Source organism: Chrysochloris asiatica, unplaced genomic scaffold (genome assembly GCF_000296735.1).
Source record: "Chrysochloris asiatica unplaced genomic scaffold, ChrAsi1.0 scaffold00036, whole genome shotgun sequence".
In the NCBI taxonomy this organism is placed as follows: domain Eukaryota; kingdom Metazoa; phylum Chordata; class Mammalia; order Afrosoricida; family Chrysochloridae; genus Chrysochloris; species Chrysochloris asiatica.
In genome coordinates, this window is record NW_006408554.1 from 7,861,159 (window position 1) to 7,875,410 (window position 14,252).

The 14,252-nt window shown below is 38.1% G+C and overlaps 1 protein-coding gene across 1 annotated transcript in view; it reads left to right on the forward strand.

Moving 5' to 3' along the window:
- Positions 1 to 14,252, forward strand: part of SLCO5A1 (solute carrier organic anion transporter family, member 5A1) — a 215,815-nt gene that overhangs the window by 194,924 nt on the left and 6,639 nt on the right. The window contains exons 6-8 of the mRNA XM_006860073.1: positions 6,691 to 6,850; positions 8,929 to 9,170; positions 12,609 to 12,673. Of these exons, the coding sequence (XP_006860135.1) occupies positions 6,691 to 6,850; positions 8,929 to 9,170; positions 12,609 to 12,673 (467 nt within the window). The remainder of the gene's footprint in view (positions 1 to 6,690; positions 6,851 to 8,928; positions 9,171 to 12,608; positions 12,674 to 14,252) is intronic.

Consider the following 14,252-nt stretch of genomic DNA (forward strand, 5'->3'; position numbering starts at 1 on the left):
GTCTGCCTATGTTGTTTTATATTTTTCCCGTAAGTCTTTCTTTCAAGAAGTATCTTCTGTTCTTCTAGCCACTCCAGGTTGGTCTGCTTGTCCTTTCAAGTGGGAATTTCCCATCTCTGGTGATCTGGACGTGGTTCAGGCTTCCACCTATAGCCTTATGTATTACAGAGGCTCCGCAGGACGCCTCCTTCACTGGGCACGTTGTAGCCCCATTTTAGGTATTCCAATCAGTTACAATCAGAAGATGGACTTACAAGCTTTCTATGGTGATTCAATTCAATTTTTTTACAGACTTTCTGAAGATCCATGGTATGTTATAGCCTAGCCCCCTTAACTTGAATATTCTTGCTCTTGTCTCCTATAGGCAGCAGAGGTATTAGCAACCACATTAACAGAATACTGAAGTTCAGGAAAACTAGATGATGGACCCAGTGTCAGAAATCTACTAAATGGTAGTAGGGGGCATGTTAAAGGAGGCAGATGGAAGATTTGGAGCTCCTCTTTGATGTATGGACATCAGTAGAAGTTTGTCAGGGAGGTTCCAGTATTCATTAGGTCTTGGGGTAGAATAATAGGCCACAATTGATGATGATATTTGCAGACAACTATGTCCTTACATGGAGTACTGGTGTGGCATTGTAGAAAAAACATTGAATTGCTAACCACAAGGTCAGTGGCTCAAACTCACCAGCCGCTCCTCAGAAACCCTATACAGTGTCGCTAAGTCAGATCTGACTCAGGGCACTTAAGGACAACACCATGTCCTTATATACATGCATTTAATGGTTTTGATGCTGCGGCAGGTATATATATAAAACAAGGAGCTCTGGTAGCATTGTGGTTACGACTTGGGCTGCTAACCTCAAGGTTAGTGGTTCAACCAGCCATGGGAGAAAGATGAGGCTCTCATAAAGATATACAGCCTCAGAGAAACACTATGCAGGTTTGCTATGAGTCTGAACTGACTGCACGGCACACAACCACCATATATAAAACAGCAATCTATTTAATTACTATGTATTGCTTTAAGTAAAGATTGATTAAGTTATTGATTTAATAAAGTTGGGTAACCTTTTTGTTGTTGTTTTTCTCCTTTTGGTCTTCACCTCATAGCTGGCTTTCTTGAGCCTTCAGTGATTGCAGGGCACATTCATACCTTCTCATAGTTTCCTTATCTTTAAAATTGAGAGGTTGTACTAGATCATTTCAGAGACTCCTGCCTTTTCTAGCTCTATAATTATGTAAAATTTGTAGTAATTTATTGTGTGTGACCCTCAGACTTGCAGCTTGGACCATGCTGTTAAAAGGCATTTGTTAGTTGGACCCTGTGCCTCAACTGAAATTAATGCTTTCATTGACTCATGAGTTAACATGAGTCTCTTATCTCAGAAATTATTTTTTTTCATTGAAAAGGCAATGTACATTACTTTTGTACAAGAATTAGTGTGGTACACAACAACCCTTGTGCCTTTTATGCCCCCCTGATGAATTCACTTTAGGTTAATGAGAGTTTACTTAATGGTAAAAACTAGTTGTTATCAAGTTAAATCCAATTCATGTGGCTCCAAATGTGTTCAGAATAGAACGTGCTCCATAGCGTTTTCAATGGCTGATTTTATGGAAGTAAATCACCAGACCTTCTTCTGGGTGGTCCCATTGTGCTACCTATGGACTCTTGATTAACGTTGCTAAGGTTTTAAAACTCACACCATTATTCTAATCCCGTCTGTTTCTGGAAGGAGAGTGATGATCAAGCAAAACATTGCTCTTCTAAACAATGGCTTCTTTTCCCATCAGCCCAATGTAAAAGATTAACCATGTCAGCATCTTTTTTGGTGCCACAATCACCTTTCCCCCAATGACTTTTTGACGAACATCTGCTTCCTTTCATTGTTATTTATATTTCTTGCCTGAATTGATTTTCTTATAGCTTTCACATTTTATCATTTCTTTGTATCAGGCATCATGATATCTTGTAAAAATGGAACATACAATACCCTAGAGTGACTTAGGACTATACTTGGGTTTCTTGAATTTAGGAAAACTTTGATTTTAGTGTAATCAGTGGGTCTTGAGGCAGATGATATTCCCTTTAGATTATTTTCTTTTGTATTGAGGTACCCTTTAAGGAGAGGCATATGGAATCTGTGGCTGTCATAAATGAACGCAAATCATTGTTATCAAGCACCATTGAGCTGGTTTCAATTCATAGTGACCGTATGCACAACTGTATGAAACACGGCTTGGTCCTGCGTCATCCTCACAATCGTGTTGCTTAAGCCCATTGCTGCCGCCATTGTACCTATCTACTTTGTTGGGGGTCTTCCTCAGTTTTGCTGACCATCCACTTTAATCAAGCATGATGTCCTTCTCTGGGGACTGGTCCTTTCTGATATCATACCTGAAGTATGCGAGATAAGGCTCACCATCCTAGCTTCTGATGAGCATTCTGGCTGTACTTCGAACATAGATTTGTTTGCTCTTCTAGCAGTACATTGTGCTTTTAATATTCTCCTCCAACACCATAACTCAAATGTATCAATTCTTCCATACTTTTCCTTATTCATTGTCCAATTTTCACAGGCATATGAGGCAGTTGAAAAATACCATGGCTTGAATCAGGTGCACCTTAGTTCTCAAACTGATACCTTTGCTCTTGAACACTTTAAAGAGGACTTTGCAGCAGATTTGCCTAATGCAATATGCCATTTGATTTCTTGACTGCTGCTTCCATAAGTGTTGACAGTGGATCTGAGCAAAATGAAGCCTTTGACAACTTCAATTGTTTCTCCATTTATCATGATGTTATTTATTGGTCCAGCTGTGAGGCTTTTTGTTTTCTTTACATTGAGGCATAATCCATATTGAAGGCAGTGGTCTTTTTTAATTTTCACCAATAAATATTTAAAGTCCTTTTCACTTTCAGCAAGCTAGGTTGTATCATGTGCATATTGCAGGTTGTTAATGGATCTTATTCCAATCCTGATTTAAAACATACTGTTAATATGAAATGTAATTTCTAAATAGCAACAGTACTAGTCATATTAGTATAATATTTAAGCCCCTCATTTAAAATAGGATTACATTGTAGTTCTTGAAGTATTGGTGAAGATAATTGTAATGCACACCAGAATGCTTTTTTGTATGAACGATACTAGTTAGCAGAGCATCAATCAGCTTCATAGCAAATCTCTTGGCTCCACTGGGACTACATTTCATCATCTGTGGAATGTGATAGTTGATCTAGAATAAGGTTTCTCGGTCTTGGCCCTGTTGGCATTTGCATCAGATAGTTCTTTGTTGTGGGGGCTACCCTGTGCATTGTAGAATATTTAGCAGCACCCACTAGATGCCAGTGACTTGACTGCCATTGAGTTGGTTTTGACTCATAGCAACCCTGTACAAGGTTTCCAAGGAAAGCTGCTGAGCTCCCTCTAAATTGTGATAGCCACCCCTGTCTTCTAACACTGGCAATGCCTGCTGAGGGACAAAATTGTTCCTGTTGAGAACTACTGATCTAGAATCATTATTTAAAGATATATTTTAATTTTAAAATGGTATTTTTCTGAGAGTTTGAACTTAATGGTTATCACAGGTTTGTGATATATTTTCTTCTGTGGAGTAACATGATTAAAGAACAGAATTTATTTTATTTCTACATTTCTAAAGAACTTTCTTGATAAGCTTTTAATATTGCTATGGATTTTTTCTTCCCATTAAATTTTGAGCACTCAGTTGTCTAAGTTGAAATGGGCTACTGGAGAAAAACCTTTGAACAACAACCCTTTATGTTTACAGATTAGTGTGCATGGTTGGAAGGTGCTATGCTACTGGAAGAAGGTACTCACTCTAGTCATTAAAGATAAATCCTGGCACATCAAAGTGACATCTTTGTTTTTTTTAACACTTTAAAAAGGTCTTTTGCAGCAGAATTGCTTAATGCAATATGTCTTTTGAATTCTTGACTGCTGCTTCCTGGAGCACTGATTATGGATTCAGGCAAAATGAAGTCTTTAACAACTTCAGTTTTTTTCTCCATTTATTATAATGCTATTTATTGGCCCAGTTGTGAGGATTTTTGTCTTCTTAACATTGAGTTGCAAACCATACTAAAGGTTGTAGTCTTTGATTTTCTTCAGTAAGTATTTTAAGTCCTCTTAGCTTCCAGCAAGCAAGGTTATGTCATCTATAGATTGCTGGTTATTAATGAGTTTTCCTCCAATCCTGATGCCACATTCTTTCTCATATAATCCAGCTTCTGGGATTGTTTGCTCAGCATACAGACTAAATGCATATGGTGAAAGGATACAACCCTGGTGCACCTTTCTGATTTTAAACCATTTAGTATCTGCTTATTCTGTTCAAACAACTGCCTCTTGATCTATGTACAGGTTCTTCATGAGCACAATTAAGTGTTTTGGAATACTCATGCTTCACAGTGTTATCCATAGTTTGTTATGATATACTCAGTTGAATGCCTTTGAAAAGTCAATAAAGCACAGGTAAACATCTTTCTGGTATTCTCAGGCTTTAGCCAAGGTCCACCTATTGTCATCAATGATATCCCTTGTTCCACATCCTCTTCTGAATCAGCTTGAATTTCTGATATCTCCCTATCCGTATATTACTACATCCATTTAAAAATTATTTTCAGCCTACTTTTATTTGCATGTGATATTAATGATATTGTTCAATGATTTTTGCATTCTGTTGAGTCATCTCTCTTTGGAATGGGCACAAATATGGATCTCTTCCAATTGGTTGGCCAGATTGCTATCTTCCAAATTTCTTGGCATAGATGAGTGAGTGCCTCCAGTGCTGCATCAGTTTGCCAAAATATTTTAATTAATAAATTCAAGAAACTTGAACTTTGTCCATCAGTGTTTTTAAATCATAATACCTCTTGTAATGATTGAGCATCAACCAATTCTTTTTGGTATAGTGACTGTGCATTTCTTTAATTTTCTTTTGATGCTTCTTGCATCATTCAATATTTTGCCCATTGTTGTCGTTGTTGTTAGGTGCCATCAAGTCGGTACTGACCCATAGTGATGATTCTTTTAATATTGTAACTCAAGGCTTGATTATTTTCTTCAGTTCTTTCAGCTTAAGAAATGTTGAGCATATTCTTCCCTTTTTGTTTTCTAATTTGAGATCATTGCATATTTCATTATAATATTTTACTTTATCTTCTCCAGCTATCCTTTGACATTTTCTGTTCAACCCTCTTCTTCATTTCGTCCAATTGCTTTAGCTTCTCTGTGCTCAAGAACAAGTTACAGAGTGTCTTCTGATATCCATTTTGGACTTTTCTTTCTTTCCTGTCTATAATGACTTTTGGTTTTCATCATGTTTGATGTTCTTGATGTCATCCCACAGCTCTTCTGGTTTGTGGTCATCAAATCTGCTCTTGTGATGGTCTCTAAATTCTGGTAGCATATACTCCAGGTCATATTTTAGCTCTTATGGGCTTGTTTTAATTTTCTTCAACTTCAACCTGAACTTGTGTATGAGTAATTAGTGTTCCATTCCACAATCTGCCGTGGCTTTGTTATGGTTGATGATACTGAGTTTCTCCATTGTTTCTTCCATTTGATATAGTCAGTTTGATTCTTGTATATTTTATCTGGTGAGGTTCACATGTACAGTCACCTTTTAGGGTATTGAAAAAAGATATTTACAATGAATAAATTGTTGATCTTGAAAATTTTTATCATTCGATCTACAGCATCATTTCTATCATTAAGACCATATTTTCCAACTACTACTCTTCTCCTTTGTTTCCAACTTTCTTATTTCAATCACCAGTAATTATCAATGCATCTTGACTGCCAGTCTGTTTCAGCTCATAATGTCTATACTATTGATCTTTATCCTTACCCTTTCATTTTTGACCACTTCCAATTTTCCTAGATTCATCCTTTGTACACTCCACGTTCTGATTATTAATGGATGTTTAGAGTCATTTCTTCACACTTTGAGTTGTTCCCCATCAGCAAATGAAGGTCCCAAAAGCTTTGCTTCATTCACATCATTAGCTTAACTCTACTTTGAGGAGGCAACAGTCCAAAATACAGTTATATTTTGAGTGCCTTCCAACCTAAGGGACTCATCTTCTGGCACTATATCTGACAATGTTCTGATGCTATTCTTTAGGTTTTCAGTGGCTACAAAAATGGCATAGAGGCCATGTCTGTCTTCCTCTGGCTTCACAAAGAGGAAAGAGACTCACACAGTCCTACCCTTTATTAAAATGTGCTATGCCTGACTCATGGCCTTAACTGCTAAGGGTAGAACTGAAGCAACAGATTATTTGATAAGAACATATTGAAAAAATGAAGTATTATTCTTTGTTGTGTTTTGTTGTTGTTGTTGTTAAGCACCATTGAGTTGGTTCTGACTCATTGTGACCCTGTATAGGGTTTCTGAGGAGCTGCTCATGGGTCTGAACTGCCAACCTTATGGTTCACACACCAGTACTGATCCTAAAGTGCCACACCAAGAGTCCTTGTTTTGTGTTAAAGACACAAAGAAAATTTTCTATAATGGCTGTTTTATGGTACCTTCACTTTGATATAATGGTAATATCTTTTCTAAAGTAGACAAATTACGAATTATCAGAACTAAGATCTGTCCTATTGGTTCTTTTGTAATGTGTGTTTCTTATGACCTACTTCTTTTCTCTCTTAGACCTTCACTCACCATGTCCCATAGGAATCTGACAGGAAGTTGCAATGTTAATTGTGGTTGTAAAATACATGAGTATGAGCCAGTCTGTGGATCAGATGGAATTACATACTTTAACCCTTGTTTGGCTGGCTGTGTTAACAGTGGTAATCTTAGCACCGGGGTGAGTATATTTCACAAGTTCATGTTCTCACATCAATCCAACAACCTGTGACAAGGCCATGTGGAAATTCATATGCTACCATGATGACGTCAGTCTTTATTTTCAAATAACCTACAAAATACCATCTGACAAGACCTAGAGGAAAGAAAATCATGCAATACTTTCATTTTTATTCCAAAGACAATAGAACATTTGCGTTTAATGGTTTGGTTCCATATCAGCTCTCTCCTGTTTTCCGTTCTGTGCCAAGTCAGTGAAACTTGATAAGGTTGAGCACTGGGCTTCTCGTTTGTTACTCTGACAGGGCCCGTGTGATGGATTTGAAGGTCAAGATGGACACTACATGTGTTTCTGATAGAAAAGACAGGAGAGCACCTCCTGAGATGGGTTTCTGTGAAGATGGATAGAGGTTATTTTTCATAGACTGTCAGTTCATACTCCCACCCCAGCCCTCTAGTTTTACTCTAGACAGAGTAAAGGCGTTTCTGTCCCTTCAAGAATGGGCTATTTTGAGAATTTCTTTCCCCGTAAATTATAAATAGGCTGTAATACTGTGGGAAAAGGTTTTCATTTTATCGCAGATCTTTATTGAGCATAGTCTGGCTCTTTGCATAAAAACAGACTGTAGGAGAATGTGTTAATGAAAATGTTAAAATGAATTTGCTTTTTGTCCAAGTGATGAGGGATTATACCATTAATCATGTGTTTGGGGATATCAAATTTGATTTCTGAGTCTTAAATTACAGTGATAGAAAGAGAACTCCTGTTGGTCGCTCTCCATCCTATACCATGTTGAAAGAGGCATGAGATCGGTTGTTTGTGGTAGATAGTAACTAGGCCCTCAAAGGCCAGCAGTGCTTTATGTGAGGAGGCCCCAAAGCACTTACCTTCAGACTACTGCTCTAAGGGATTGGATGATCGCTGTGGCCGGGAAGTTCAGTTGATGTCCATTCAGTAAAAAGCAACCCACTGGTCAGGAAGGTTGGTTGGCTGATTTAATTAACTTTTATCAAATTGTTTTGGTGCTGTGTAAGTAACACTCAGTAGTGTTTTATTTTTTGACTTTTGCATTGACTTTAAGTAGAAATTTGGGCAGTTCACAGATTTTCTTTTGTTCTTCTATACCCTCAGCACATGAGAACAACACTTGAACATGCTTATGTTTTTGCAGAAAATTGACCAATTGAATTTGGGCTCATTGGTGCTTCCAGACAGCCTGTCTTTGTCAGAGTCCAGGAGCATGGGAGCCTTATTTAACTTCCATCCATGGACAGGGCATAGCTAATCAAAGGAACTAAATAGGTGTTTAAAATAGGCAGCCAATAAGAGCTTTGTTTTGTACTCTTGGTGCTGAAGTCACTATGGTTATGTTAGGAATCTTCTACATTTTGGTTTGTTTGTTTAATTATTTGTTGTATACATGTATTGAAACATTTGCCATACCAACATTCCTTCCATGCACAATTTGGTGGCTTCTTGTTGTGCGACCATCACCGTTATCTGCTTCTAAAGCTCAATGTCCCCTAAACAACAAGTCCCCCTTCTTCACCTCCTTCTACCCACTCATGGCAGCCAGTAAATTTAGGTATGGATATATTTACATAGTCTAGCTATTTCATGTTAGTGGAATCGTACAGCATTTATCCTTTTGTGACTGACTCATTTGGTTCAGCATGATGGTTTCACAGTTCCTACATGCCTCTCACACACGTACAGAAGGGCCCACTCTGTTCTCAGGATTGTGCTAGGTGTGCTGGTAAGTGCAAATAAAAATAAGATATGTTTCCTCTTCTTGAGTCACCTGTCTACTTGGAAAGTCCAAAATGGCAGTACAGATGTAAATGTTATAGAATTCAATTCTGAAAGCTTCTTAGAAAAGTTTTGGTTCACAGATTTTTAATGAGTAGATTTTGGTATTGGATCCTTATGATTTTCAATGAGGAAGACAATTTCAAAGACATGTTTTGCATCTTTTAATTACTGAAATTATTTTACATTTTTATTCATTTGTCTTCCTATTCCTGTGTCCCATTTTGCTTGTGATTAGAATCCAACTGATCTTTATTTTGTCCTCTCAGATACGGAATTACACGGAATGCACCTGTGTCCAGAGCCGACAGGTGATCACTCCACCCACAGTGGGTCAGCGCAGTCAGCTTCGTGTGGTGATTGTGAAAACCTATCTCAACGAGAATGGCTATGCTGTGTCTGGGAAGTGTAAACGGGCCTGTAATACCCTTATCCCATTCTTAATTTTCCTTTTCATAGTCACCTTCATCACAGCCTGTGCCCAACCATCAGCCATCATAGTAACACTCAGGTGAGAAAAACTATTCCACTTAAAGGGTGGAGTCTATGGATTTAGAGTTGGTAGAAGGCATATTCTGGGAATAGGAACTGATGTGATAAAGCAATGAGAAAAACAATGAAAAGATTGTTGAGATATTTGCCTGGTATTGAGGTTTTTTTCCAACTCAGAAAAGGAAAGAAAGTTTCTAACATTTCATTCTCCAGAACTTTCTTTATTAAGTTGAGTCCTGGTCCTGTTGTTTAGTTGAAACTCATCTGAATGCCTTTGGTTTCTGAAGTCAACCTTAAAATGTTCAACTTCAAGAGCTGAAAACTAGAAGTTAATTAGAATAAGTCTGACCCCAGAGGGGGCTGCTAAGTTGTGTGTACAGAAAAGGACTTTACCTCCAGTGTGTAGTTAGTGAACAGCCCCAGGATCAATGACACTGTATTCTGGGTCTGCAGTTCAAAATGCTGACTGCATTAATGATACTATCATTTCAATGTTTGGAAGTGACTCAAGGAAAGAGTAGACTGGGAAATACATTTTTTTCCGTTGTTTGTGGCATGGATTGTTTGTCATGTTTGTTACATACCCTATTTTGTGTGCTTTTTGTTTTATAAGAAGACATAGATTGTACTTGGAGCCTACTAAAAATGTTGGCATTAGCATCTTGCGAGTGAAAACAGAATCAGTGTGGTAGTATTTACAGTAAAGACTGTGTCACAGAAAGGAAGGCCGAGCACATCCATGGCAGTTCAGTGGGGCCAGGAGCACAGTGCACTGAGGGAGGAAGGAAACAGAGTCAATTCTTGTTCTTCCTTCTTATCTGCTCCGTGGCTTCTTAGAATCCCACAGTGCTGGCACCTGGCAGGAAGTGGGTCAGAAACATCACTGCTTTAGCAACCACTGCTGGACAGCTTGTATGGTACACATTTTGTCCTCTCTTCTATTGGGTGCCAAGTTAGACATTTCCAAGCAAAGCCTTTCTTGATATTAAGATAACAGCACATGAAAGTTTACCAGTTCAATTCCTCAATCAACAGATGTTTGCAGAATAGCAGCTATGTTGTTGTTGTTGTTAAGTGCCATTGAGTTGGTTCCAACTCATAGCAGCTCTGTATAGGGTTTCTAAGGAGTGTCTGGTAAGCTTAAACTGCCAACGTTGTGGTCCAGTGCTTACCCTACAGCATCATTGTTGTTGTTAGGTGCCATCAAGTCAGCACTGACTCATGGTGACCTTATGAAACACTGCCTGGTCCTGGGTCAACCTCACAATTGTTGCCACGCTTGAGCCCATTGATGCTGCCACTTTGCCAATCCATCTCACTGGGGGTCTTCCTCTTTTTCTCTGACCCTCCACCTTACCAAACATGATATCCTTCTCCAGTGACTGGTCCCTACTGACAGTATGTCCGAAGTATGAGAGATGAAGTTTGACCATCCTGACATCCGAGTGCTCTGGCTGCACTTTCTAGCAGTATACAAACTGCTATGTGAAGCAAAGACATTAGGAAAGGAGAACAAGAGACTGGAACACAGGGATTTTATATCATGTACCTAGAAAGGATAAAGTACCTCGTCATTAAAAAAGATGTACATGTACCTTAAAATGATTCACTGAAATTATTTAATTATTTGAACTTTATAAGAGATGGCTAAAAAAAAAAAACCTCGTAAAAGGGCTACTCATTTTATAGTGTTCAGACATTACAAAAGCACCATCTAAATAAAAAAATTAGCATCTAAATAAAAAATTCAGGAAAAAATCCTAACTATAAAGTCAGAACACTGCACATTTTTATGTGATACTGAAATTACTTGGAGCATACATTTTAGGAGAAGAAAAGTGAGGTGGCTGGTAGAGAATAATTCTTTATCTGACTTTTGTTTCCTTTATGCTTTGTTTTGTTTTTCTTAGTACGTATGATGTTGCTGTTGAGGTCTTTAAGTCAGCTCCAACTGATAGTGACCAGTGCCTGGTCCTGTACCATTCTCACAATTGTTACGTGTGAGCCAATCCATCTCGTTGGGGTTATTTCTCTTTTTTTGTTGACTCTCTACTACACCAAGCATGATGCCCTTCTCTAGGGACTGGTCCTTCCTGATACCATGTTGAAGTATGAGAGGCAAAGTCCCACTATCATGGCTTCTTAGAAGCATTCTAGCTGTACTTCTTCCAACACAGATTTGTTTGTTATTTTGGAAGTCCATCGTACTTTAAAAATTCTTCTCCAACACCATAAATGAAATGCATCAGTTCTTCTATAGTCTATCTTATTCATTGTCCAACTTTCACATGCATCGAAGTCTATTGAACAATACCATGGCTAGGATCTGGTGCACCTTAATCCTCACACTAATATCTTTGCTCTTGAACATTTTAAAGAGGTTTTGTGCAACAGATTTGCCCAGTGCAATCCATCATTTGATTTTTGGTTACTATTGATTGTGGATCCAAGCAAAATGAAGTCTTTGACAACTTCAGTCTTTTCTTCATTTATCATGATGTCATTTATTGGTCCACTTGTGAGGATTTTTGTTTTCTTTACACTGAGGTGCAACCCATACTGAAGACTATGGTGTTTGATCTTCATAACTAAGTATTTTAAGTCCTTTTTGCTTTCAGCAAGCAAAATTGTATCACCTGCATATCGTAGGTTGTTAATGAGTCTTCCTCCAATCCTGATGCCATGTTCTTCTTCATATAATCCATTTTGTTTGATTATTTGTTCAGCATACAGATTCCTTTTGTGGCACTGTAGGATCAGCACTAGACTGTGAATCATCTACTCCTTGGAAACTCTATACAAAGTCACTATGAGACTCAACACCACGTGACAACAGATTGAATAAGTATTGTAAAATGGTACAACACTGGCGTACACCTTTCCTGATTTTAAACTACTCCGTTTCCCCTCATTCTGTTCAAACGACTGCCTGTTGTTCTCTGTACAGGTTCCTCATGACCACAATTCAGTGTTCTGGAATACCTATTCTTTGTAATCCATAGCTATATTACATTTTCCTGTGTATCTTTTCCCTATATTTTCCTTTGAGGAATTATGGGAGTAATTCCAGAGTGCATCTTTGCCATTCAGGAAAATTCAGGAGACTAAGACAGAGTATGTTAGGATAAGATTATATGGATCATTACTTTTTAAATAGAACTGATTTTGGAAGCTCAGTTAGAGTCACTTCAGCCTCTTCAGCAATCAGCCTTGTGTTATCATTGACCATCCTCCACTCCTAACACAGAAACAAATAGAGTTCATCAGATTTTCTCCAATGTCTTCCTTGGGGAGGCTTTAATTCAGTGACTAAGCCATCAGCAGTTTTGCTTGGTGATAAATAAGTTTTAGCAAATTAAATAGTTTGGCACAACATCTCTTTGGCCAGTTTGATTTGGCCTTCATTTTCTTGGAGCAATTACTTAAAAAAACATTTTTTTGTCCTCTTTTTCCACAGGTCTGTAGAAGATGAGGAGAGACCTTTTGCACTGGGAATGCAGTTTGTTTTGCTGCGAACACTTGGTATGTTCCTGATTTGCAAGTGTGCCTTTTAGTTCACTTTTGGAGACGACAAATTCTCACTGTCCTTTAAAAATGGCAGGTCAAGTCATTTGTTCCCATGCATAGCTAGAAATTTACTGGTTTGTGGTAATTGTACAACTTCCCTAATTTTTTGCTTGATCTGAAAGCTGAGCAGTTCTGTCATTTGATGAAACAAAGCACAACCAAGTTTAGATTTGTTTCCTTTTCACTGTGAACATTAACTTGGGCTGAGTTCCCCCAGAATGTTTTGTACTGTAGGAACTTTTGAACCAAGTGATTTGTAGTCAGCTTATTATCTTGGAACTTTTTTGTCTTTATGTCTTTTTAACAGAAAAACAATGGTTTTCTGAGAAATCGGTTCTCATGTTATGTGTGCAATTTTCAATTCTTTACTTCTTTATACTTAATTTGGTCCCTGGGTAGTATAAATGGTTAATGCACTCTGCTGCTAACTGAAAGTTTGGAAGCTCGAGCCCAATTAGAGTCGCTGTGGAAGAAAAGCCTGGTGACCTATTTCTGAATAAAAATCAGCCACTGAAAATACTTGGGAGCATAGTTCTACTCTGACAAACATGGATCATGAGGTGAAACTGACTTGACACCAGTTGATAAATGAATTGGTGTGGCACTGTAGGATAAGTACTGGACAGCCAACCATAAGGTTGGCAGTTCAAACCCACAGGATCACTGTGAATCAGAACCTACTCGATGGCACTTAACAACAACAACAACAAATTTATTGCCAGAGGCATATCTATGAAAAATAGCATCTGTGGTAAGTACTGAAATTGCACCCTAGCTTAAACATCTCATTTAAGTACCATCTTTAGGATAATTTCATTATAATATCAATTCAAAAATAAAAGTCAACTTCATTAATCTTGTATTTACCACCTTATGGCACTGCATGAAAATTATAACTGCGCCTTCTTTGCTTTCAGTGATGAAAACTGATCTGTGATGTGTTCAAAGTCATTTTTTTCTTTGAGCTTCTTTTCTTTCTATACTTAGCAAAGGAAGCTCACACAGTCTGGCCCTTGAACCCTGCTGTTGTTAAGTGCTATGGAATTGGTTACGACTCATTGTTGCTAAGTGCCATCGAGTCAGTACCAACTCATAGCAAACCTATGCACAATAAAATGAAACACTGCCCATTCCTGCACCAAATTCACAATCATTGCTACACTCTAGCCCTTTGCTGCTGCAAAGGTGGCAATCCATCTCATTGGGGGTCTTCCTCTTTTTCTCCTACCCTCCACTTTACCAAACATATCCTTCTCCAGGGACTGGACTATCTTGGTAATATGTTCAAAGTATGAGAGATGAAGTCTGGCCATCCTGGCTTCCAAGGCTGTACTTCTTCCAACAGATCTGTTTGTTCTTTTGGCAGTCCATGGTACTTTCTATATTCTCCTCCTACATCATAACTCAGATATATCAATTCTTTTACTGTCTTTGTTATTCACTGTCCAACTTTCACATGCATATGAGGTTATTGAAAATACCATAGCTTGGATCAGCACAACTTAGTCCTCAAACTGACATCTTTGCTCTTCAA